We start from the raw sequence: 27,647 nt of genomic DNA on the forward strand, positions 1-27,647 counted from the left end.
ACAATTATAAGAATAATCTTTTGTTTCCATAACCTCCTCTATTATATTTATGTTAATGTTATGTTTATGACTAATTTTTAGTACACATCTATGTTACACTATAACTAGAGGCATAATGATTCATATTATATACACTTAGCTAGCGTTTGACCATAGATTTCTAAATATTCTTGCAAATATTATTTTGATGAAAATTTGACCATGTGTTTGACCATATCATTTGAAAAATATATTTCACTTTTTTAGAAAAATATGATATGTACCCATAAGTTTTAAAAACTATCAAAACAAACCATAAATTTGTATTACAAGTCAATTGATTCTTCGTTGTAACAAATAACAATAGTGTCTATGACATTAGAGCAATGCGGTAGTTTGCAGTAAGTGTAACAAGCATCATTCCATACATCGTGAAGTAGACAAAGAACATGACTTTGTTACCCTGAGCCGGTTGTTCATAATTTTCATCGACAACCATATCATCACTTTCATATTTCAACACTATTTTCGTATTTACGTAAAAAACTATGTAATACAACATAAACAACAATTATAGAGGGTGTTTTTGTAAAAGATAAAAATTTGGTGTAACATTTCAATTTTTAAAAGAATCCAAATAATGATACTTGACCCAAATACTAGAAAAAATCAATATTTGAAAATTTGGGATATTTCTCAAAAACATTTGCCAAATAATAACAAATTGTATGGATAAACACTATTTGTTAAATTTCTCCCAAATATTATTTTAAAAAGGGCAACTTTCACATATAACAAATAAAAATTTCATATCTGTATGCTATAGCAAAGTTTATATAATTGCACTGCATAGCAAACATAGAAACTGTATAATTAGCTATACATATACAATTGAAGCAAATTGTATAAAACGAAGTGTATAAAACAAGAAAGAGAAAGACACTTGGGCAGAGAACTGTATAAAAATGAATTGTATTATAAGTGTATAGAACGATTATATACAATTTGAATTTGTATAAAATGAGAAAGACATAAGAGATTTGACAATGAATATACAATTAAATCAAATTGTATAAAACGAGAAAGAGAGAAATTAGATACAATTTGAAAATTGTATAAAACGAGAAAGAGAGAAAGACAAAAGAAACTGGGCAGAGGAATATTTTTATTGTATAATTATAAGTGTATAGGACGAAAATATATGTACTTGCATGTGTATATACAATTTTCTCACGCTTTATACAAACAAAAACACAATTTATACATTTCGCTTCTGTTTGTATAAGTGAGAAAGGCGAGTGTGGAGAGCGAGATCTGGAAGAGGGGAGAGAGGGGAACAAAAATATATGTATTTATGCAATTTTCTCTTCTTTATAAAATTAAAAACAATTTTTATACACTTGTGTTTGTAAAAAAAGTGAGGAAGCGAGCGAGAGATTGGAGGAGAGTGACGAGCGAGATATTTGAGAGAGAAGCGCTTGACAATTTTTACAAACATTTACTATGAATCACAATTAAATCAAATCCTAATTACTCCATTTTATTTTAAGATATTAATTTGCTATTACATATAATTTTCTCAATAAAAAATTCATGACCTAATGGCCCTTAAAGATTTGCTGTACACCAGAAAGAAAGCAAGAAAATTATGTCATATATATTATTTTGGGATAAAGTTTATGCCATTAAGGTTGAGAAATAAAAATGGTAAGTCAAATAAATGCAATACAGAGTTAGTTTTTTCAAGTCAACCTGATCACGCCAGTTCCCAACTGTTGGTTGCTTCAATTCCCTCTCTCTTCCTCATTCACCTTCCGCAGAGCAGCTATGGAGTTCTCCTTATACAACTCTTCTTCACTTCGTTTTCCTCAAAATGATTTCCTTCCTCTCCATAATCGCTCAACCCTTGGATCATTTCATACTTTTTCCATCAAAAAATTGGCATCAAAATCAATTTCTACATGTAGACCGTTGATTTGGCGCCGACTTCCTTTAGTTAGACGCAACGCTCAAACCGCTACCGAAAGCAATGCTAGTGGTGATAAACATGGCGAGGACGATTTTATTGTAGAGGATGTTCCTCACTTGACCCATTTTCTTCCTGATTTACCGGTAATTTCCGAAATCCTATAAAAATATAATTTGTACTACTTTGATATTGCTTGTTGTTTCTACCTACGCGAAACGCCTGTTTCCCGATCTACCGAGTTGTATTTGGATGGATTTTTTTTCTGTAATATCCTTCAATTTGATTTTTTTCTCTTTCAAGCGTGTTATTTTTAATTAATGTTTCCCCTGGAAATCTAATGCTGCTAATGGTGTTTCTGGCTTAGTGCCAGATGTTAAAAGAAGGATAATTAATACTTGTTGTAAGCCAGCTCTTCTAGTGTCTACCTGAACTTTTGAGAACTATTATGCTTGTAGAGGTTATTTGAAAATTGTAAGGTTGGGTTTTTGGCTGAGTTACCAAAGAATTAGGATTAAAAAAATGTCTTGGTTATTGCTAATCCGGCATTTTTATTGCAGTCATATACTAATCCATTGAAAAAGAGCCAAGCTTATGCTATTGTCAAGTAAGTAAGAGTGCTTTATTTTTGTAGAACTTAGAAAATCTGCAGTGTTCTGTCCGTGCCTTATCTTGTGAGAGTATTGCTGCTTAAAGTTCCTGATGGTTTGTCTTGACACAGGAAAACTTTTGTTAGTCCAGAAGATATGGTGGCAAAGGAAGTATGTGGCCCTTTTATCTGTTCAGCTGTTCCCTTTATGCCTATTATGCCTTCTTTTGTTTAATCGCTGGTATGCATGCTTGGTTTTAGATCATCGTTCAGAAGGACAGCCCCAGGGGTATACATTTTCGGCGTGCAGGACCTCGAGAAAAGGTCTCACTTTCAATGCTAACCTATAATACTGTTGTCCTAAAATAATTTCATTCTAAAGACACTTTTGGTTTTAGGTTTTCTTTACACCGGAAGAAGTCCGTGCTTGTATTGTGACATGTGGTGGTTTATGCCCAGGAATCAATACAGTGATTCGTGAAATTGTATGCGGCTTAAAGAATATGTATGGAGTTGATGATGTACTTGGCATTCAGGTTAGTATAATGGGAACACTATTCTTGTGTTTTCATCAATGTATAAATTTGGTCATTCATTTCAAAGAAAAACGATAAAAAACAAAGATAAAGATTGCATAATGTTATTGTTCTCTTTGAAACTGTTCATTGAATAAAATTGATTCTTCTCTGGTTTCTAGTGGTTAGGGAACAACAAACTCATATTGGCTGCTGGCTGTTAGTTTTACACGAATAGTGCCAAAGTTTAGTTAATGTTTGTGAATCAAATACCACTCTTTTCCCCGATCTACCGAGTTGTATTTGGATGGATTTTTTTCTGTAATATCCTTTCATTTGATTTTTTTTCTTTCAAGCGTGTTATTTTGAATATGTAGTACTATTAGATTAATGTTTCCCCTGGAAATCTAATGCTGCTAATGGTGTTTCTGGCTTAGTGCCAGATGTTAAAAGAAGGATAATTAATACTTGTTATGATGGTATAAGATTATTTTCAGTTGTGATGTTTTTGATAGTAGACCTATCTCAACTATCTAGTGTGTGCATGTCACTATGTAAAATTATCCGTCTTTTTATCCATGGTTTCATTGGTGCCAAAGTTTAGTTAATGTTTGTGAATCAAATACCACTCTTTTTTTTGTTTGGGGTGGGTGGGTGGGTTAAACTTTGCTTCCATTGATCAATGAAGTACCACTCTTTTTACCAAACATACGTCTATCCAATTTACAATATACCCATGTGCTAATCAATGAAGGATTTTTGTCTTAGCAATACATCCATACGAGTACATATGCAAACATGGTCCGATATTCAAATACCCCAAAGAAGATATCAGGTGCTTGGAAATGGTTGAAATTGTCGAATAGGATGATCACTATGACTCTAACCCTTAGTAAGTATACCAAATAGAAATGACTAATTCAATGTTACTAGAGTTGCTTCACAAACAATGTATGTCACCAGATAGTCATTATGTTTGGAGCCTGAAGGTGAGTGTTGGGAATAATAGAGCTTTCTCTGTTAAGTCATTCTATGAAAAGCATTTGAGTAGGGAGGAGGTTGCATTCTCATATAGCTCAATTTAGATCCCAAAGGTGCTGAGAAAAGGTTCGTTTTTTCATGTGGTTAGCAACTAGAGAGGAGATTCTGAAAACAGAGAATCTCAGGAAGTGGCTGGTCATTTGTGTTACTTGGTGCTTCAAGTGTATGGAGGCGGGTAACTGTCGCTCGTCTCCTTCTACATTGTCAGTTTTCCTTGAGGTCATGGTGGAATATACTTAATTTGTTTGGTTTATCATGTAAGGCCAAGCACCATTATGGAGTTAATGTTCTGTTCGAATTGTGGGAGCCGGGAAGAGGAGGACAAGGCACATGGCTGAAATGTTGCGCCACTAGCACTTTTGTGGTTTATTTGCAGGGAAAGAAATAAGAGTGCTTTTGTGGGCGTAGGGGTATAGATGGATTATGTTAAATTGAAGAATACTCTTCTATCCCTTGTTTTCTCTTGATGCATCCATGAAGTTCCTTGTTGTATAGAAGATTGGGTGTCTTTTGTAAATAAAAGAAATCATGTATTTTGGTAGGTTCTCTAACTTTGGTATGAATGCATTTTGGCTCAAATATTAGTGAAATTTATTTACTTTATCAAAAAATTAAGGAGTCTCTTTGATTTTCGTTGCTGGTGCAATTTCTTGCTCTTTTCTTGTGGTTTTGTGATGATGACTAAATACGAAATTTTCATTTGATATTCTGAAATCCTAGAAAAATTGATGTTTTGATGTGAGCTTTATAAATCTTATTTATTTGTCTGTCTCTGTTGGAGCAGACTATGAGAGATCCTACCATCAATATCTTGTATCTCGATATGTCTGTCGTAGTTTCTGTGCCTAGAGGCTTTAATACTGTTTCTATATTTCCAGGGAGGTTACAGTGGGTTTTACTCAAAAAATACCCTGAACTTGACAACAAAAGTCGTTAATGATATTCATAAACGTGGTGGAACCTTTCTTCAAACATCTAGAGGAGGTCATGATACTAAAAAGATTGTTGACAACATTCAAGACCGTGGAATAAATCAGGTATTGTTACTTGTCCTCCAAAAAGAAAAAAGACTGGTGTGTTGTACCCATCTGTGATGTCTAACCTGGAAGTTTAGTACAACCTGACAGTGTTTAGTTGCTTTCTTCATTTTTGAGTTCTAGGTATACATAATTGGAGGGGATGGAACTCAAAAAGGGGCTGCTGCAATCTACAAGGTGTTTATACTATGCTATTTTCTTTTCCTCAATTAATTTCTGACTATTGAAACTATTATTCTTTAAAATATCTATGACTGCATCTATATGTTTGCCTAGGAAGTTGAAAAACGTGGTATTAAGGTAGCTGTTGCTGGGATTCCCAAGACAATTGATAATGATATCGCGGTAAGTAATGCCAACTAAAGTGTGATGTTTATCTTCTACTATTTGTGTTTGCTGATGAACACTTAAGTTGTGCTGCTTGTTGCCTCAGGGTGATCTGTTTTGTCTTATAAGTTTGTCATTATGATTTTGCCATACATTGAGGAAACAGGGAAAAACGGAAGGAAACAAAAGTTCTGCTAAAATACTTATACCATATGTGAACTGGAGCTTAGTTTCTGTTCAACATGGAATGACTTAGTCATTCAGAATTTAGATTGATACATCAACAGTTCTTTTGTATTTCCCTTTTTGTTTTACCTCTTTGTTTGTCCAAGAGCCAATCCAATCAAAGAAGATTTGTTGGGAATAAATATTAGAAGCAAGTTGATATATCTCAAGAGAATTTCCAGTAAAATTTGTTTTGCATTCTTCTAAAATATTCCTTTATAATGAGTGCAATTTTCTAAAATTCTCTCACATGGAAGTTTATATATGCGACCTAGAAGCATAAATAGGAGACAAGTACTACATTGATACTCAATTTCCTGAACACTGTTTGGGAAAAACATAAAAATGGCATGAAAAGAGACGTACACATAATTTTTGATCAGCTGCCTTACACATGATTTTTGCCAGCTACCTCTGCTAGATTTCTCCTTCGTTTAATATGAGAACTAGAAAACCTACAAAGTCTTGTATGATGTGCTTAAGATATCCGCTTTCTCTTTTCCTGATGTGAATGGTTCGGTGAATTAGCAGATGTGCATTCTGTGGAAATTTTTTTTAAGAAAAGTGTAACTGCTTAAGAGATTGTGTGAATGGAACATTTGAAAATAAGAAGTTACTAAGCACGGCTAATTTACATTTTCTCTTACCCCACAGCACAAGCCAATTTCAGACTCCACATGTAGTATTATTTTTATGTTGCTGAGATTATATTTGGAGGAATCTATCTGAAAGATCCCTGAAGTGTTTCCTACTAATTTTCCCCTTCAAATAGATGGTAGTCTCAGCGCCTGCATGAAGAGATAGTTACTTTATGTGCTTTCACTTTATGCATTTTTTAATTTGTCCTAGCTGGGGCTTTTTTAAAAATGCTTCAATACATGAAAGAACCTATATGACACTCTTAAACATATCAAATCATCGGACTTTCCACATTGACCTCTCATATAAATCTTCTCCTATGCATGTCAGCACGTTGTGTCCAATTTTTTATTCTTACAATGTCATGTAGGTGATAGACAAATCTTTTGGCTTTGATACTGCTGTGGAGGAAGCTCAGAGGGCCATTAATGCTGCCCATGTAGAGGCAGAAAGCGTGCAGAATGGAGTTGGTATAGTAAAGCTTATGGGAAGATACAGTGGTAAGTAGCTTGATTGATTAATAGGCGATGTTCCTTGTACCCTCATTTCTTGTCATCTTGGATTTTTATGCATCTATGAAACATCTCTGTTAAACATTTTCTCTTTTGGTTCTGCAGGATTCATTGCAATGCTTGCAACTTTAGGTAACCGTGATGTGGTAAGACCTTGGCAATGGAGTTTTAATATTCTTAATTTCCAAATTCAATAGGCATATGATATCTGATATTGCGCGTCTCAAAAGACTAATTGGACTGGGGAAATGCCAGAAAGATTGACGGCATAGGTCCCAAATTGGGGTATTGTGGATTAGATAATTTAGATGGAGTTGATCATTGCACAACCAGGACTTCAAATAATAAAGTTTTAGAAGTAAAGAGATATTGGTAATAGGATTATTTCATTAAGACTAGGGTGAGGAAATGAGACAATCAACACCACTAGTGTCTCTTGAGAGGGATTTTCTTTCTCAATCTTTTGTGGGTTAAAAGATCAAATAGAACATCCAGTTTACTCTAACGACAGTCCAGCTCAATGAAGTACAAAAAAAGTTGGGTTCAACTGCCTTTATTTGACTTTCAAGAGTGAAGGGTCTCAAATCTTACAACTTGTAACTCAACACCTACTTTTCTCATGCCAGAGCAATCAATTGAGAGTGATTAGCGGATATCAAGTGAATCACGACATGCAACTGTGAGAAAGGGCATGTAACTGGTTGGCGGGATGATTGAAAATTAAAGGATTCTCGAGCTGTGGAGAGGAAGTCCCAATTGATGAAGGTCTTGATACATAAGGCCAAGCAGGCACCTTACTGGACTAATTTAGTCCTTGTTTTCCTACATATTCTAAGGCCAAACTAATCACCTTATACACAGATCAAGGATTTTGAATCCTAACATCCACATGAAGGTCTTCTTTGAGTCCGCTAAGGAAAACTCCAAGCAAAACAAAGTTCTGGCCAAGTTTGCACACGGGTTGCCCGTTTTGCAAATTCTTGCCTATACTCGAAAACTGATCCAGTCTGTTGGATACTACAAAAATGTTCATCTGGATTTTGAAACTCAGCGGGTCCGTAATTTTCCTGCATAACTTACCAACTCATCCCAGTAATAAATTGTTCTTTCAATGTTGATCAAAGCAAAAAGATGCAATTAATCTCCTTCCAAATACATTGAAGCCACATCAATCTTGCAATCATTAGGTGTTTGATAATTTTGAAAATACTTCTCTTCTTTCAAAATCCAACCTCGAGGATCTCCTCCTTCATACTTAGGAAATTCCATCTTTGTGTGCGAACGTCGATAAGTTTCTTGATGCCTCCAAGTGCTATCAACTTCACCCTCTTCCAGAAAAACTTTTTGATTTTCCATGCTGATTTTGCATGTTTTGAGCTTTTAATGCAGCCACATCGTCAATGGCTCCCAATTTCGTGTGTTAACCATGGCAGATCTTACTGCTCTGAACCAATGATAGAAACCGAGGCTTTATACTGAATAGAAACAACAAAAAATACAAAAAGAGACACAAGTATCTCGTATCTCAAAAAACAATAGAAAATACAAAGAGAGACAAGTATCTTGTATCTCCTAGAACAACCTTATCTCTTAGAGAACAACCTTTTCTGCATATAAGAGATAAATTAGCATATGTCCACTTATTTACTAGTTCTCCTAATATATAATAGATAACTGATAACTACTTTATAACTATTTAGGATAAGAATAAATAACTTCTAGAAACAATAAGAAACTGCTAAGTAACTCCTACTAACGGTAAGAAACTGCTCATTGCTCCATGGGTGAAATCTCCAGGAATTTGAGAAGATACAAATCAGTATCTTCTCTCATCTTTCTTAGTTTCTTCCTCCTTGAATAAGTATGGAAGATGCGTGCCTTATCAACCTACTTCAGCTATACAAACTCACATGTAACCAAAGCCATTGCTCAGTATTCAGCCTTAGGGTTGCACTCCCTAAATTTCGGTTTGTAAAAAAAAAAATAAAGAACTAAAAGCATCCAGGATGAAGTTGATTGAGAACCATTAGGTCGTACATTCAAACTTTAGTGTAGGTGAAACACTAGGTGATTTCTTCCCTTTTGTCTAAGGCTTGGTGGATCGAGTTATCCCGTACATGTGCTGGTGAAGATAACATGTATCTCATGGAATTAGTCGAGATGCACACAAGTTGGTGTGGACACTACAGTTATTGAAATAAAATGATAAATAACTAAAAAGAAAAAAAATTAAGAGAAGCACTTGCTACCCTCGTCCTGATACTATGTAAAGAAAGAAGAGATAAGGGATTAAATTTATTGCTTGGTTATTTCCTGAAGCATGTTGGATTTAAATAGCGTTTAAAAGTAATCCAAGAAATGGAAAAAGATAGTAATTACTATGCCTAATTACACAATTGCAGGGATTCTAAACCTTTGCAACGTTCACAAGGTATGATTCTAGCCATATTTACAATTTCCTGATATCTGACATTCTTAACATCATGATTATCAAAATAGAATAGAGAAGTCATTCCTGTGACTTTATTACAAAAGCATTTGCTTATTTTATTGGAGGAAGAAGAGAGGGGGGGGGGGGAGCTTGCTCAAATGTTACTGCATGCAACACAAGGGCAAAGATAGAAGGTACTTACCTATGGTTGAATAAGAAATTATATAATATATGTAGAGACTTGAACCAGCATCAATATTGTGGATCATACAATAAACATCTGTATCATGTCCAATGATATCTGTCTTTATTCAGTTTGCACATGTTCGTAGTATATGCTACGCAGTTCACAGTATCTTCATTAAACTGAAATCTAAGGGTAGCATACTTACTTTAAAAAATGGAATCTAAGGTGAAATCTTTTATGTGATTCTTACTTTACATGGCACTTGATTATATTCATTTAATAATGTCTTAATTGTGCCAGGACTGTTGCTTGATCCCAGAGTCCCCATTTTACTTAGAAGGTCCAGGTGGGCTCTATGAATATGTTGAACAGCAGCTCAAAGAAAATAGGCATGTGTTAATTGTATTAGCAGAAGGTGCTGGGCAGGAATATGTTGCTCAAAGTATGCAAGCATTTCAAGAAAAAGATGCATCTGGAAATAGGCTACTCCTAGATGTCGGTCTTTGGTTAACACAACAAATTAAGGTATAATCCGAGTGCCTTCCTCCATATCGCTGTTGGAGAGTTCCGCTGATAACTTGAATCTTGGTGTTTGTCTTTATATAATTTTTCTTGGTTTTATTCTTGCTGAACTTGGATCTCTAAGATGTTTCAAGCATTTCATACCATTTGGTTTTTAAGATGATCAGCCCAATTGCATGTGCATACGTCACATCCAGCTTATTGTTGGGCTACTTATGCCTTATAAACACTATTAACAGATTCCTTTTTATATAGATTGTTTTGTCAGGATGTACAATTTAAGACCCAAAACAATTTTAGTAGTGTATCTTCTTCCTTGTTCCCACTCTTGGAGTACAGCTGTTGCTCTGATTGGATGTTTTGTGCTGTTTGTTACTCTACTTGAACTGAATCACTTTGAATTTAACTTTTCCTTTCTTGATCACTTACTCTTCAAATGCCATTTTTTATGTTACAGGATCATTTCACAAATGAAAGGAAGATGACAATAAATATGAAATACATAGGTACTTAACTTGTTTCTTTGGATCTTGTCTCGGACATATGATGTATGCTGGTTAAGTAATTTATTGTGTTATGCGTCCTCTATTTGCTTATGTCGAAATGTTAGTTCCTCCAATATCCCAAATTTATTACCTTTGTTTGAATTGGATGGATTTTAGAATAGGTTGAAACTATGTACTACATTACAGTAAAGAAAGCAAGGTGAAAACTAGAATTGATGGAACTCTTTAATGACGTTGAGGAATAGAAGTCAACAGAGTGGATCCATGTAGTGATGTAGAAGGGTGGGGGTGCACTAGCACCCAGACACTTGGCTAAAATTCTTGTATGTATAGATATTTTCCAAAAAAATCAAATATAAATAATGGGTGGCACCCGAACTCACATTGAATGGAGATCGTAGCTGCATTGGTTAAGCATGCGGGTTCCACCCACTTGACCAGAGTTCAAATCTGTCCAAGTAAACATGGGCCTAATTTGCATTTTCTTTTAATGACTAGGGAACCGCAACCTCTACCCTTCGGGTGCGCACATGGTAAACCCTGCTCCAGTGTAATAGTCTGCAACCACACAAGAAAGGCAATTTATCTTTGCTCCATCTTTCTTTGCTCAGTCAGCCTCATTGTTTTTTTTTTGTTAACTCAGTTAGCCTCTTTGTATTCTTCATTTATTTACATAGGATGATTCTTCTCTCTCCTACTTTGCTTTAAAAATCATATTCCTTGAAATTTAAACAGTTTACATCTGCATTGACATTTACAATCCCCCTCTTATGTAATGTGCATTTTTTATAAATCATATGGAATGTCTGTTGAATCTTATTTTTTGCTCTCAATGTTTAGCAATAAATAACGTTGATTGCTCTCAATGTTTAGCAATAAATAACGTTGATTGCTCTCAATGTTTAGCAATAAATAAACGTTGGGTGTGGCCTAGTGGTCAATGAACTGGTTGAGAACCCTGATGTCTCAGGTTCAAAACTCAGTGGAGACAAAAAAAGACTAGGTGACTATTCCCATCTGTCCTAGCCTCCTGTTGCTGGTGAGATGTGGCAGGTATCCCGTGGAAGTAGTTGAGGTGCCCGGACAACCATGCTCATCAAAAATAAATAAAATCGGTCAGCAACATGGCAAAGGCTTTTTCATGCTAGTTCATTTACTTATTTCACACTATGATAACAGTTCATTGTATAGGTCGAAACAATAATAGTTATGATTAAAATTGTATGAACCCCAACAACAGACCTATATCTCTTTGCTTGTTTCGTTGATGGAAAGGGTGCAATTCCCTTGCTGAATGAAGTTGATTTACCCTGTGTTCGTGAAGAATTATGAATAGGTTGCAATTTTCTTGTGATTAGTTCATCATCTCTTAATTGAAGGGGTGTGATTGCCTATTCAAAAGGCTACTTTTCCTTCTTTTTTTTTTCTTTTTTATGTTTCTCTTGATATTATTCTATCAAATTTGAATCAAGAGAGCTAGGTTGAGTTGGACCTAGCCTGCTTTATTTGGTGATCCCATGGTTTCTTTGTGAACCAAAATTTGTGTAAACTGAACCGAATTAACCCAAAATGGATTGAACTGACCGAATGTACTCCAATTCCAAATTCTACCTCAGTCACTAGTGGTAGGTTTGCGTAAAATATAGTGGCACTCATAACCTTCAGATGCTGGATAGGCCCCAACATAACTAAATATAGGATGACATTATAAATTGAGGAAAATACTTTCATTTGACGAAGGTGATTATCAGTTTGCTACAGACAAGAAAGGAAGTGAGACAGTCTTTTTGACAAAGGAATTCTTCCCTATGGATGTATATTACTCTGCCTGTGAAGTAGTTTGGAAAATTGCAAAACAGGGAGCATTAAGAAAAAGAAAAAAATGAGAGACCAAACGATTGTACTTAGTTGTTAATGATTAATCAGCCTCTATGGTTACTTTCCCTTGGCATTTTTCTTCTGTCAGTTTGAGAAGGAAAAAAAGAGCATAGTGGGAAATAAGATTGTTTGGGAATTTTCAAAAGAAGTTATTTAATAAAACAGCAATATGAAGTTTGAGGAGTTGTCACTGATGTGGTTGATACACAGAATTTCTATCTTCAGCTTGAGGATCAAACAATTACATAATAAGCAGAAGATGACACTTAATAGTGTTGCCTCTATGTTCAACCTTTGGCAAATCTATTAATATGTTACAGTGATAAGATACTTCTGTTGAATGATACGTTAAGGTGTTTGGTCCTTTTCTATGGAAGTTTTGAAAACTGAAGCATGAAAGTGTTCTACTTTCAGACATTCTTTCTCGATAGTATTGTGAGGTTGAATTATCAAAACTAGTAATGAGAGTAGAATTCATTTAAGTTGCTCAAACTAGGGTGCGGATCTAGAGGTCGGATCCTTCATGATCTAATTTTTAAAATTCGGGGATATGGATCCATGGATGGATACGGGTGCGGTGATTCGCCTAAATATAATTAAAATATCTAAAGATAGAGTTATATAACCTAAATTATGAGATAATATGTGGAGAAATTCAGGAGAATCTTGGAAGGAGATTAAAGGAAAATGAGTGACATGGAAATTTCTATATTGAAAGGTATTCTATTTTCTTCAATTTCACCTTAGCTCGTGTATCAATCATAGAATTCATTAAAACTGTCCAGACTTTCTCCATCGTTTTGATTGAAGTACCTAAAAATGGTCGACCTAATCGGACACGGATCCCACACCCATACCCACACCCACACCCACACCCATGTGGTCTTGATATGGTTACGGCACGAAAACTGAAGAGTCCGAGCAACTTAGAGTTTCATTAATTTGTTTGTGAAAACAATTTGTAGTAATTGCTTTATGTTTTTTGAGCGTCTTAAGCTATAGGATTCCCTAAATTCCTATATGTCAGTCAATTGTTACGTCATTGCTTTTGTTCATATTATGTTCTTTACTCATTTGTTATTGACAGACCCTACATACATGATTCGAGCAATTCCAAGCAATGCATCAGATAACATCTACTGTACACTTCTTGCACAAAGTGCTGTCCATGGAGCGATGGCTGGATTCACAGGCTTCACAGTTGGACCTGTAAACAGCAGACATGCTTATATTCCAATTAATGTAAGCCTATTTTCACATTTATTAATTTGTTGAATTGAAGTTAATTGACCGAAGTAGAATGGATAAAAAGAGGATCATGTATGACAGGCACCAACTAATTTAGGACTGATACATATTTCATTAGTCAAAGTTATTGATGTATATTTTCCTGTGCAAAGTATGCTAGTTAGCCACATATATAAGTTTCTGCTTCAACTGGTTGAGGAAATTTATCAACCTAGCACTTTGCCATCCACTGAGTCTTCTCATTGAATAATCTATACTTCTGACTTGGATCATATTACTTTGTCAATCAAAACCAGTGAGGCTTTTTCACCAACTTAATGAGGTATACAACCCTCTGTATGATATGCGGATGATTATCATCCTTGGTATAGGAGATCTAGAAATTTGGTTGCGGTTTCTTGTGGAATCAAAGAGGCATTTGAAGCTTGTGTGAAGATCATTATGATTGAGTTTGCTAGTGGACATTTAAGAGTTGTTATTCCCATATACTTTTTTTTTTGGAATAATTTTGATGATTTTGTGAATTCTTTTATTCTGGTCAACCGTGTCTCCATGAAGATCTAATGTTTATGCCCTGATGTTTGATTGCAGCGTGTCACTGAAACTACAAACACCGTTAACATGACAGGCAGGATGTGGGCACGACTTCTTGCCTCTACTAATCAACCAAGCTTCGTTAATCATCAAACTTTGAGAGAAAGAGTTGATAAGAATACTATTGATGCAATTAACAATATGAAGATCAATTCCACATAGATTTCATCATCCTGTAATCTCTCTCCGTAAGCATTTTTAACCAGATATTGATTTTATTTGTTGGGAGCTGCAGTTTCCCAGTCCGGAAAAGCAAGTGATTGAATATTTTTATCCATATCAAAATATTTATTCGACAGTTGTCTCCGCACATCCAATACCTTCGTCTTTTTTGTTTTACTTCTTGATTATTCTAGGTAGGAAAAGATTATTCAATGTAGAGGAGCATTTATGGGAAGATTAGTCTGGTTTTTGATGTTTCTTACGTACTCCAACACTTTCTGAGCTGGAATCAATGAGGTGTGTCTTATATAAGGTGCTTTTCAATCACTTATTCTATATTTGATTTCATTTCCCTAGTGAGATTATACTAGGGTGTGTTGTCTATATTTGAAATTCATTCTCTGAAATCTTGATGAACAAAATTGAGACGTGTTCTATAAAATTCATTATGTACCATTGGAAGAGAAGTGACAAGTGACATGCCCATTTTAGATTGGAGTATTTTTATATCGAAAAGCAAAGATAATCTTGAACAAAATATCTAACCTTTGGTAACATGATACACACATCTCCACATGAAAGATATATGTCTATGGTTAAAGAATGACAAGTCTCATATTGTTAGTCAAATGAGATGTGTGGATTCTTTATAAGGCTTGAATAATTATTTCTTCTGAGCTAGTTTTTAGGGTCTTGCGTGTAACTTTTCATTCAATGACTTTTCATAGCAACATTCCTAATCAACTAGAGTTCAATCATTTGATTATTATTTTAGTTGCTAAAATTTATATATTTATCGATATATTATAAACTAAATCACCTAAATTTTTCAAATCGTAATTATCCAATAATCATTGTAGGCCATGTAAAGAATTTTGAGACAACTTGGCAACTTCTTTGAAAAAAGGATCCCCCATCTTGCAAGTAGCATATACTATCAGTCCCTATCTTGTTTTGTCTGATTATTGTCTTGATGACTTCATATACTTGTCTAGAAATTAAACAACAAAATATACTACACTGTTGACTGTTGGTCTATCATTGTGGTGTTTAGCTAATCTAAAAAACTTTATAAATTGGTTAAATTAGCTAAGTGAGGGTCTTCAAATTTTTTTTTTTTTAATTTTCAAGATAAGATCTGCTTGTATATCTATTATTTTGGGACTCCGTTTTTTGAGATTATATTGTTATTGTTGTTATTGCCTTTTGCAAACGCAAAAAGTGTGTATAAGCCTAAATCAATAAAAAATCACAACTCAATCATTCCTATTAACTTACTAGTTTATAAAGTTGTAAAACTTTTTTTGTTTGGTTATACTTGGTAAGTTTTTTTTTCCTATTACCGTTAAAATATTGCTCCTAATATATTTTTTTTAATAATTATCTCTCCATTCGGTTTCAATCATTTAACCCTTTTTTGTAGTATTTTCAAAATTTTTATCTTCTGTAAATAGATTTAAGAGCATGTCAATCATTTTAACTGAAAAAATATTGATTATCACCTTTAATTTTACCAAATACTTAAAAAGAAGACTTTTTAATCTTGTGGTTCAAAATTAAAGTTATATTAAATGTACCAAAATGTCCTTTAATCTTGTGGTCTAAAACATCCCACGTGGAAAGTTAAAGTGTTGTCAAAAAAGGAAAGGAGTCATTCATTTTGAAACAAATTAAAAAGAAAATAGGGACATTCTTTTTGAAACGGAGGGAGTATAGGGCAAGATGTAAGCCTCAAGACGTGGAGCGTAAGTCCTATGGATCTCTAAAGTTTTAATATAGAATATAGTATAATAACACAAATTATATAAAAATACATCAAAGTTTGAAATAATTACGAACATGATTAATGAAATTATAGAAAATAAAACTTCTAACGTGATCATACAAGTATAAATAATCTAATATCTTAACTTTTGAATAATAAAAGAATCATTATTTCTAAAAATATTTTTTTATCATGATATACAATTCACCCCCTAAAAGAAAATAATCAATAAAACCTACTAGTATTATAATAAAAACATCACTTCATCATGAATAAAAATAAAATCTTTTTCAAATAGCTAGATAAAATATGATAATTTTGAGATTTATCACAAAACCATTAAGACCAATGATAAGTGAAAAATTAAATTGTGTTCCGTATTTTTAAAAGAAATATTACGTAATATATAATCACCTTCACAATGTTATCCAATAGTAAAGATGTGATATTACAACTTGTTAATTGAGTTACTCTCAATCTTCTTATCTTTATAGATTAAAAAATTAAGTATAATTAATTTATTCAAGAATTACGAGGGTCAACAATGTTGAGTAAGATTTTAACGGATGACTTGTCTAAAATCTATTAGGCGAGCCCCTAGCATTGGACGATGAGCGTGCTTAGGACGTACAATCGGGCGCTTAGAGTGTAAGTCTTATATAAGTCCCATATTTGAGTCTCCGAGCGAGCCCCAAGGCGAGTCTCAACTAAGTCTTCTAAAACATTGAATTTTCTCCTATTTCATAAAGGGGGTATGAAATTCATTGTAGATTAATAAAAGAGACCGAAGAGAGTAATGAGCAAGAACATTGTTGTCACGATTGAAAATGTAATGCGATGGTTGGAGTTGTTCCTCTATTAACTAGAGTAAAGTATTCAAAAACGAATCGAAATTGATAGTTCAAACAAAAGAAATTTATTGGTTTAACGATTTTGATAACGGTTTTTGTTATCGGGTTATTGAGTCTTAACGATTTGAGATATTTTTAAACGAGTTAATCGATATCTGATTGTAGATAAAAAAATTATACTTGTACCATTTTGTATATAAAGTCCCTGACTTAGAGTTTAGTTTCATACTTTTATTTCTAGCTGTCTCAAACTCTTGGTTATTCTATGATGTAAAAGTGTTTGCTTTTGAGCACGATGCAATTTGTAAACTCATGTGCATGATTCCTTTGGTTTATCACTTTGTTTCTAAGTGATTTTCAATAGAAAAAAAATTGTATTAAATCTTAACCGTTAAATCGATGACGATCGATAATCGATAAGCCAATATCTTAATGGTTCTATAATGATTTAACATCTCTACAAGTCGATAACCAATAAGTCAAACTGATAAACTTTAAAACTGAACCGAACTGATCAATATACAATCCTAAATTTAAAGTTTCAATTTCGAGCCTTGAGTTTGAAAAAATCCTTAATAGGAAGAGCTATACCTCTGAATGAAATCCTACCTAACACGAATCTAAATTAGTTGAACTTCAATGGAGATTTCAAATATCAAGTTGGGTAAAAAAGCAAAAAGAAGGAAGAATGTTGTCTTGTTACCAAACTTCAGTCAGTCTTTAACTTTTCCACATTCTTATTCTAATGTCCTCCTACGTAACATACATGCATTTTTGTCAATGTCTTTTTTTCCTTTCAGATATTTGTAGATAATTAAAGTATGTCAAGGAATTTTTATACAACATGTAATATATTTTATTTATAATACTTTTATTTCAACTATTTGGTGTTGCGCTTCTCATGCCTCCTAGTTAAAGCTAATTATATATAGAGAGAGAAGGTGAAGTGACAGCTTTCTATGACCTCCATTCATTTTGTTCTCTCCTTTTATGACATTTTTTCTTATTTCATAGTCCTTCGTGATGGCTCAGTTGGTTTGGATGGTGGTTATCCACACGGATGATCCGAGATCGATTCCCCTCAATGAGTTCTGAGTTGAGTCTGTTTCATAGGGCTTGCCTAGTGCGGTTTACATCCATGTGTGGTTCGCAGGCTATTACACGGTGGGAAATTTACCCAGTGCGCACAAAGTACTGACCATAGAGTGCTCACCCGAAGGGCAGAGGATGTGGTAGAGATTGTAGTGGTTGTACACTGGGGAATTTACCCAGTGCACACAAAGTACTGACCATAGAGTGCTCACCTGAAGGGCGTTGTAGTGATTGCAGGTTATCCTAGGTTCCAAAAAAAAACTTATATACCTCTTTAAATATATAAATCATATTCTTAAATTAGTATTAATAATATTCATAACTAAGAACCTTTCATATTCATAACCTCTCAAGCCTTTCATACTCATAATATCTAATTATTTAATATAGAATGTTATATTAACACTATAAGATCACACTATAATTGTATTTTATTTTGTAGTAATCTTTGGTTAGATAATTAGTGGCAGACATCTTACAATATTTTTAAGCTTTGAGGTTCATTATTTTTTCAAATATGATTTCATATATTACTTTTAATTAGTAAGTAAGGCTAATATGTCAAAACATTTTTGTTTCTTTTGGATGGATTATTTTGGTTTGTTATCTTTATGATTCTCTTTATGACCATACAATGGGATTTATTTAAGGACTAATAATTTGTTGTTATTTTTCTTGACTCTTGTGTATAGGATGAAATGAAATCATCCAGAGATAGGAGATTAATGAATTTTGAGCTATATAAATTGATTATTTTATTTCTTTTCAGGTGCTTCAGAAGTAATGTTTCTATTACATTATTTCTTTTGGTTTATTTATGTTTTTTTTCAAAAATGATTATATGTGTAGGAGGAGTTATGATTAAATGCAATTTTCTCCTTATTCTTTATCTTTTTTTTTCTAGATATTGTTTTAACTTATTTGATCATATTTTGCAGATTATAGGATATATATCTATGATGAAAATGGTAGACATTCTTGCATAATTTGATTTTAAAAGGTAAAATTATTTGATATGTCTAATATAATTACAACTCTTTCTTTGTTGAAATCATACATTTATGTTTGTTTTAAAAAATTATTTAATTTATTCTCTTTAGTCCTTTATGTAGTTCTTAGATAATTTGATTATAGTATATTGATGACACTCTTCAAAAAATTTATTTGTTCACGTAAATTCATCTCTAAGTTTTTAGTTGATAATATCAGTTTATTGTATTTATGGGCTATAATATTTTAAGGGAAATTTTTTCAAAATATCAATATTTTAACATTTAAGTGGCTCATTAGCAACACTTTCAATATTTAATAAAAATGTCAAATTTTAGTTTGTTATGTATCTTATTTATGTTTTTATTATTTGTTTTTATTTAAAGAATATAATTACTTAATAACAAAAGGGAGAAAATCAAGGGAGAGAATATTTCAAAAAAAGTAAGGATTACTTAATTTTCTCATCAGTTACATTTTCAAATAAAATTTAAACTTTGTTCTTTTTTTCTCCAGAATTTTTACCTTTTTAAAATTATATTCATTCCACAATATATTCTATTTATATTTATATAGTTTTTTATTAGTTTGTATTCATTCCAATAGGTATGCCGGATGTATCTATATAGTCATTTAAGAAATATATTTGTATTCATATTTTTTCCCTATATAGTTATTTTTTTCTTCAAAAATCTTGTATGTATTCATTTCAATATGTATTTTATTTGTATTTCTATTTATTTTAGTTTTTATTTAGAATTTTATATAATAATATATAAATACAAAAAATTAGTATGATGAAAAAGTGAATGAATATTTGGTGTAACTCATTCTTAAATAAAATGCATAACTAGTTGACATACCTTTATAATAAATACAAATTAGAAAAAAATGTCAAATTCAGAAACAATGCAACATAATTTTTGAATGAATACAACTATTAATTGTAAAAATACATACTGACTAAAACAGTATCAAAATTCAATTTATACTTCCAAATTTATGAATACAAAAAATAATAAAACTATGAAATGCAAAAATAAATACTAACTGTGGTACATTGACATAACTATGACAAAAAAAAAACAGAATACAAAATGAATTAAATATATGAAAATACAATCCAAATCTATGGATACAAAATACAATAAAACAATGAAATACAAAATACATACCGACTAAAACAACAACAAAATTCAATATACACTTCCAAATCTATGAATACAAAAAACATTAAAATTATGAAATATACACAATCAAACTCATATAATGTGTTACATTGACATAACTAACACACACAAAAAAATAGAACACAAAATACAATAAATATATGAAATACAAAAATAAATACTAACTATAACATAATAAAAATTCCATATACACTTCCAAACGCATTGAATCTTAAAAATTACTAAACAAATTAAACTAAACATGCAAGACACAGAACATTCAAAAAAAGAAAAAAAAACTCTTCTCCAACAAATTGGTCTTCTTCAACTTCATGGTTATGAATTTGTGTGCGATTTTGCACATCGACGGATTCAGACATTTTTCCCCATCGTATATCTTCTTTAGATTTAGAAGCGGAACCTACATTGTTGTTTAATTTTTGAGTGAAAAAAATTAAATGATAGAAAATCGAAAGAACTTTGATTATTTTGTTCAATACCTCTAGTAACTCTCTTGAAAACGTCCATTGAAGAGAGAATTATGTAGTCTCAAACCTAAAAAATGTTTTAAGAACAACAACAAAATAAAATAAATTAAAAAAAACAAACTAAAATCAGTAAGTAATTTAACAAGGAATCTGAAAAACATAATACCCAAATCAATGTTAATCTTCAAATCAAATCTTGCAACGAAATTAAATGAGAATAATAGAAAATATTAATATATTGAATCAAAAATTTGTGGAATTGATTTGGAAAAATGTTAGAGAGAGAAATTGAAAAGAAGAGTAAGAAAAGAGAGAAAAATCTGGGGATTTAATTAGGAAGAAGTAAGAGAGAGAAATTGATAAGCTTAAGAAAAGAGAGAGAAAAATTACAATGACATTAATATATATATATATATATATATATATATATATAGAGAGAGAGAGAGAGAGAGAGAGAGAGAGGAAAATGTATAATCTATTAGAGAGAAAAAAGGGTGTAAATAATGAGAGAGAAAATATTAATAATGTCAGGATAATTATTTATTTTTAAAATAATACATTTTTGACATGTTTACTGATATTATTAAAGTATGAATTTTATCACTAAATAAATTAATTTTTTTGACTAGTTACCTAAATTTTCCATATTTTAAAGCATAGAAGCAGGAAATGAGTCAGTGGATATTGACATGCTAGTGAAAGAAATATTTACATATACTTTCATAGTCCGGTGGAAAAATTTTTATTAACGAAAATGATAGAGCATTAGCATGTAAAGTTAATTTATAATTTTGAAAATACAGTTGATTTCATTAAAAACAAATCATTTATTGTCACGACCCAAAAATGGGCGTGATGGAACTCGTCTTATCCCACCAAGACAAGTAAGCCTAAAACTCAATCATTACAATAAAGTGCGGAAATAAAATATAAGTAACTTAATAAAACCCCCAAAATCTGGTAGTCACGCGTACAAGCCTCTAAAGTATTACAATTGATTCAAAAGAAAAACTCAAGTCTCAAATGAACTTGTTTCTAGAATAGAACAAGATCATAATTAAGGAGAAGAAAGTCTGCTGCGATGGAAACAGCTACCTGACAAATCTCCAAGAAGCCTCGAAAAAGAAGAGAATGACAAGTACAACAAAAATCCAGGCTCATAACCTACAAAAATTTGTAGAAGCAAGGGGTGAGTACCAAACCACACGGTACTCAGCAAGTAAACCTCTAAACACAAGCTAAGGGGATGAAATACGGGTACTCCTACCACCCCCAACCGAATCTCCACAACTACAACCTGCATTAAAATCAACCCAACCTAAAAGCTCACAGTTTACATAGCACGTAGCTCAACAACAACACTTAGACAAATTACATATCCTCAACAACAACACTTTAACAAAGTACATATCCTCAATAACAAGTTCAATATTGATCAATCACAAGTTTCACAGAAAGGCAATCAGAAGATTAGCAAAACACGATATCAAGTTTACTAATGATAAGTATGTGTAATGCAATGGAATGCAATGTCAAGTATAATGATGCATGTCTGACCTAGTGATACACACCCGCTGTCTCTCAGTCCGGGACCCATGGGGGACATATCTGTCCATGCATCTGTCGCGGCGCACGACACGACCCTCGATAATAGTAACCATCGCGGCGCGCGATACGTCCCTCGAAATATAGTATCCATCGCGGCGCGCGATACGTCCCTCGAAATGGTACATCCTCTTAAGTACTCTTTCTTTCTCAATGCACATAACACTAGTCACAACCAATGCCTCATAATAACGCAGATGACAAGTTCACACAAATAATGAGAAGATGACCATTTTCATAACATTGCACAGTTCACAACCACACAAACATGAAATCACATCAACAATGATTCAACAAGCCTTCAACCCTTTCTCAACACATCACACATAAATAATTAATCACATTGCCTTTTGTTATCCCTTTTTTTTCATCATTAGAATTAATCAATGTGAACAAGTCAACCCATCACCAATCTCGTTACTCCCAAACATATACCACAAGGAAATACACGCATTTCATACACTTAACAAAAGTTTAGAAATCCACTTGCCTCAATTTATTGAACAATCACTTCGGGACTTTAGCCTTCCTCCTTTGTTGTACTTTCAAATCAATAACCACAATAAGAGTTCAAATCTTACAACACTCATATTACTATCTGTTTAACTTTGACCCAACAATTTATCCAAATTTATAATAAAGTTTCTCAATCTTGGTTCTAACTAATAAGTCAAATCTCATATTTCTTAAATTTCAAGTTAAGAGTTAAGTTATAATTTCTCCAAACACTACAACCCTAATAGTTTCCATATAATATAATTGTCCAATTATTTTCCCAAAATGGCTATTGACGGCATATCAATATTCCATTGGAAATCTTGACATACTTTCAAAGGGAACACCATCAATAATTTCAAAAAATCCAATTACATATCTATAACTAGTTATGACACTATTACTTTGACAAATTACATAATAATTATAAGAAAGATTTAAAGAAAATTAAACCCCAACAAATTTTCAGAATCTATATGTCACACATTAAATTCCTATATATTTAGTACCCCCCATTACCATTAACTTTCAAAACAAACTCACAAATCTTTTTTTTTCATTAGAAATCTACAGTAACCCACTTCAATTTCCTATCTAACTCTTAATGAATTAAAAGTATTAATCAACATAAAATTTATCTGTTATACATGTATTGTTTCATCCACCAACAATAATAATTCATTTAATACTCTCTAGTCCATAATTATATGTAAATAACATGTGCATACATGTACACAAAATCAAAAACTAATTTCACATATTAGTGTAAATTATACACGTTTTAACTTAAAAATCTACTCCTAATTACATTAAAAACTTAACAGAAAGGATGAAAATAATTACCTTGATGCCTTGAGATGAAAATATTGATTTTTCTCCTCCTTTTCCCCTTTTCTTTTCTCCCTTTCTTTTCTTTTCTTCTCTGCGTTTTTTTTTCTTTTTCAGATCGTTCTTTTCTTTCTCTTTCTTATAAGCCGTGAGGCTTTTTAACAGTTTAGGGCACTTTGCCCCCCTTTTTAATTAATTCTTTTTTCTATTTTTTTAGCAATAAAATAATCTTTTATTAAATCTAAAATCATGTCACTCATTGTTACAAGTCATATAAATTATTTATAAAATCTACTAAAACGTTAATATAAAAATAATAGTTGGAATTTCTAAAATGACTAAGAGGGTCGTTACATTTATTAATGTGTAAAACTGTCGTCTTTAAATTTTCATTTTTGTTGCTTTTCAGGAGATTTCAAGTTGTTTATTAATAAGTCAAGTTATAGCCTTTATATTTTTCATTTTTGTTGTTTTTTTAGAAATTCTCAAGTTATTTCAAAATTGCGGTTAATTTATAATTTTAAAAATATTGTTGGCTTCCTTACTTTCTATTTACTTATAATAAAATATTTATCTCAATAGTTCTAATTTAATTTTCTTTTAATTTTTTTTATAATTAATGTTCCTTATTAAAATTATGTTACAAATAAGTCCAAAGTCATATTAATCCTTTTAATTACTGTGACTCTTTATTGTTAGAAATTTATTATATTAACGGTAATATTTATTTAAAATGTGAAATATGTTTTTTTAATATTTTTATGTTAAGCCAAGCAAAATTAGAAGAAATTGGAATTTGTTCGTGTCATTTTTTTTTTGCGTTGTTAGTTCTATCTTTTGTTCCTTTTTATGTTTATTTGTAAATTTATTTTTTTACATTCTTTTGTTTTCCAATATAAGTTATCCTAAAAAGCAATTAGATATGTGAACCTAAATATAATAATAATATATTAAGATATGAAAACTAACTAATAAGATTGTTATTTTTCATCATTTAATTATTAAAAAGTTATTAATCAAATATTAATTTAATTTAATATTGTACAGTAAAATAATTAAAATATATTATGATTGGGTGATAACGACGACAAGTAATAGTAATTACGGATGATGAATAAAAATAGCATTGACTAATGATGTATTCATGGATAATAATTATTAATGGTAATAACTGAGTATACATATTATTAAAAATTATACTAAGAATATGATTAAAAAGATTACAAAGAAGCAAAAAGAACGTTTATATTTCAAGTTTACATAAATATTGATAAATTATACTTAATAAGATCCTAATTTTTTTTTAAAAATGGTCACATCTTCTCAAGTTTATATTCCAATAGTTCTAATGATACCTCTCTTTTTTCCTATGAAATTTATTTTTAATATTAAACTTTCAGAAGTTTACATATATTGATTTCTTAATGAATTTCATATTTAACCTAAATATTTCATAGCTTCTTTTCTATGAAATTGTGTGACTAATAAAAAAATCTTTTTATTAAAGTAATTATTAAGAGGGAGAATATATACATTGACAATGTTTTAAATTTGCCGATTTATTTTATTTAAACACTTGAATTGAAACATATTTCAGTTGAACATCTGAATTCATGATAAATATTTTTATTACACGGTTACACTTTAAGGTTTAGAAAAACTTTTATCTATATGTTTGAACATCTATTAAATAAGTTAACCATATAAATATGTCATACATATCAATACCAAATTGAAAATGACATGAGTTTTTTAGTCCATTAAAACAAATGGATATAGCTATAGTAAATTATATATGTTAATTGACTAACTTGTTTATTTAAAATTTAGAGAAAATACATAAATATAATTTTTAATTTGATGTCATCAGATAAATATGACTTAATTTGCGTATACATAATAAGTAGGCACTTAATTTTTTATAAAGTCAAATATATAAACTGTAACAACCTGTCCGAGCAGTAGAATCATTTTTGATAAAAACTGACTTGATCGACGGATCACGCGACGGACCGTCATGGTCACGACGGACCGTGATAGACTCCGTCATCCCACACTTGTGTAATTTCTTCTGCTGCTCTCCTCATTACCCTCGACGACAGGTAGGACGAACCGTCATAGGCACGACAGTCCGTCGAGCGTCTTCGTTCCAAAACACTTCAACTCTGAAATCTGGGTACTGGGATCGACTCTCTGAACTTCACGACGGAACTGCAGGACGGACCGTCATAGATACGACGGACCGTCACAAGCTGCGTAACCCCGCTAAAAGTTTAAATGGGTGTTTTGGACTATTCATGATTATAATTATGATATTAGTGGAGTAAGTTTAATAATTTATTTACTTGGGGTTTAAAGAAGATAATAAGGAAATAAATAGTGGGTTACTTTTATCATAATGGATTATATGATAATTAGGGTAAAAGAAAAAGAATCTGGAGAAGAAAAATAAAAAGAACAGAGAGGGAGAACGAGCGAGAAAGAGAGAACGAAGAGGACAACAAAGGCATTGGGGAAGTAGCTTGCTTGATCACGATTCTTCGGTGGAGCTAGGTTATGGTTTATTTCTATGTGATAGATAAACTCTAAATAGAGATTGATATGTATTGGGTGGTATTGTAAAGTCTTCTATATGCTTGATTGTGTGTTTGTATGTTGTGATTGTGTAATTGTGGTGGATTAGAATGATGAGACTTTTGAATCTTCAATCTTAAATCCTCTCTATTAAGATGACGCCTTGAAATAAAGAAGACTTGATGAAAATAAAATAATGAGATAAATGGATCGGAGTGTCACGTTCCGACACGGTAATATTGGATCGGAGTGTCACGTTTCGACACGGTAATATTGGATCGGAATGTCACATTCCGACACGATAATATTGGATCGGAGTGTCACATTTTGACACGATAATATTGGATCGAGTGTCACGTTCCGACACGGTAGTATATGGTATCGGAGTGTCACGTTCTGACACGATAATAATAAAGAGAATGAATCTTGAATTATGTTAATATACTCAAATTCGAAGAATCTATTTCCCAAATGAGTATGGTGTGGAGGCTTGAGTCCTCATAGGTGTGCTTGGTGTTGTTGCCAATGGTTCTTGTACTTGTTGATTGCCACCTGTTAAGTATTATGGTTGATTTTATATTATTATTCAGTATATATTGCTTTCTATTTTGAGTTGGCCGATGATACCTACTCAGTACGTGTTCCTTGTACTGACCCCTACTTGTAATTTTCTTCTTTGTTATTTGTAGAGTGCAGCAAGCGTACCGCCGACTTCGACTCGTCCTCAGATCTAGCCAGTCTTCAGCACATCAGAATTCAGGGTGAGCTATTATTCCTAGCTCGTGCTGGATTCTCTCCTTCACGTCTTGATATCTTGAAGTTCGGACATGGACCATCTTTTTACTATTTTTAGCTTCTTAAATACTCTTAGATTTAGAAATTCGAGGATAGATGTTCTTGGTGTGATGACTTTCAGATTTTGAGAATAATAAGTATTAAACTTTAGAAGTTTATTTAATTGATTTCGTTAATGAGTTTTGAATCTTCCGCATTATTTTTACTATTTATAAATGTTTTACTGGTAAATGTTGGGGTTTAGATTTGTTGGTTCGCTCACCTAGGAGAATACGTGTGGGTGCCACTTGCTGCTCGTTTTGGGTCGTGACAAACTTGGTATCAGAGCGTTAGGTTCATTGGTCTCATCACACAAGAACGAGTCTAGTAGAGTCTTGAAGAACGGTAGGGGGACGCCCTTACTCTTCTTTGAGAGGCTATAGGACTTTAGGAAGACTCCATTCTTTCTTTCTTTCGTGCTATTACTTGGATCCAATTGGTATCTAGGTGATACAAATTGGTGTCTGACATCCTCACTCTATTTCGCAGATGGTTAGAACTAGAGCAACAACTGTGCCAACACCAACACCGGCAAGACAGGCTGCGTCTAAGCCAAACATTGGGGCTGTAGCTCGAGGAGGAGCAGTGTCAAGAGGCC

At 32.3% G+C, this 27,647-nt stretch overlaps 1 protein-coding gene across 10 annotated transcripts; it reads left to right on the top strand.

Moving 5' to 3' along the window:
* The first annotated feature begins 1,663 nt into the window (after positions 1-1,663).
* Positions 1,664-27,202, top strand: LOC101266704 (ATP-dependent 6-phosphofructokinase 4, chloroplastic). 10 transcript variants are annotated; one of them, XR_011220039.1, is made up of 18 exons: positions 1,664-2,091; positions 2,506-2,552; positions 2,667-2,706; positions 2,796-2,858; positions 2,933-3,070; positions 4,969-5,127; positions 5,251-5,304; positions 5,404-5,472; positions 6,689-6,818; positions 6,936-6,976; positions 9,749-9,973; positions 10,428-10,476; positions 10,975-11,053; positions 13,442-13,596; positions 14,194-14,384; positions 14,553-14,671; positions 19,005-19,066; positions 19,663-19,796. XR_011220039.1 is itself a non-coding variant. In XM_004235135.5 (15 exons), exons 1-14 carry the CDS (start codon positions 1,807-1,809, stop codon positions 14,356-14,358), a joined length of 1,620 nt encoding a protein of 539 aa, XP_004235183.1. In that variant the 5' UTR covers positions 1,664-1,806; the 3' UTR covers positions 14,359-14,384; positions 14,553-14,825. The 10 variants fall into 10 exon arrangements, 1 of the variants encoding a protein (XP_004235183.1); XR_011220036.1 differs by lacking the exons at positions 10,975-11,053; positions 19,663-19,796 and adding an exon at positions 26,912-27,202 and having other exon boundaries at positions 14,553-14,655; XR_011220032.1 differs by lacking the exon at positions 10,975-11,053.
* The last annotated feature ends 445 nt before the right edge of the window (positions 27,203-27,647 follow it).

The sequence above is a fragment of the Solanum lycopersicum genome, chromosome 3 (assembly GCF_036512215.1).
Source record: "Solanum lycopersicum chromosome 3, SLM_r2.1".
NCBI classification, from domain to species: domain Eukaryota; kingdom Viridiplantae; phylum Streptophyta; class Magnoliopsida; order Solanales; family Solanaceae; genus Solanum; species Solanum lycopersicum.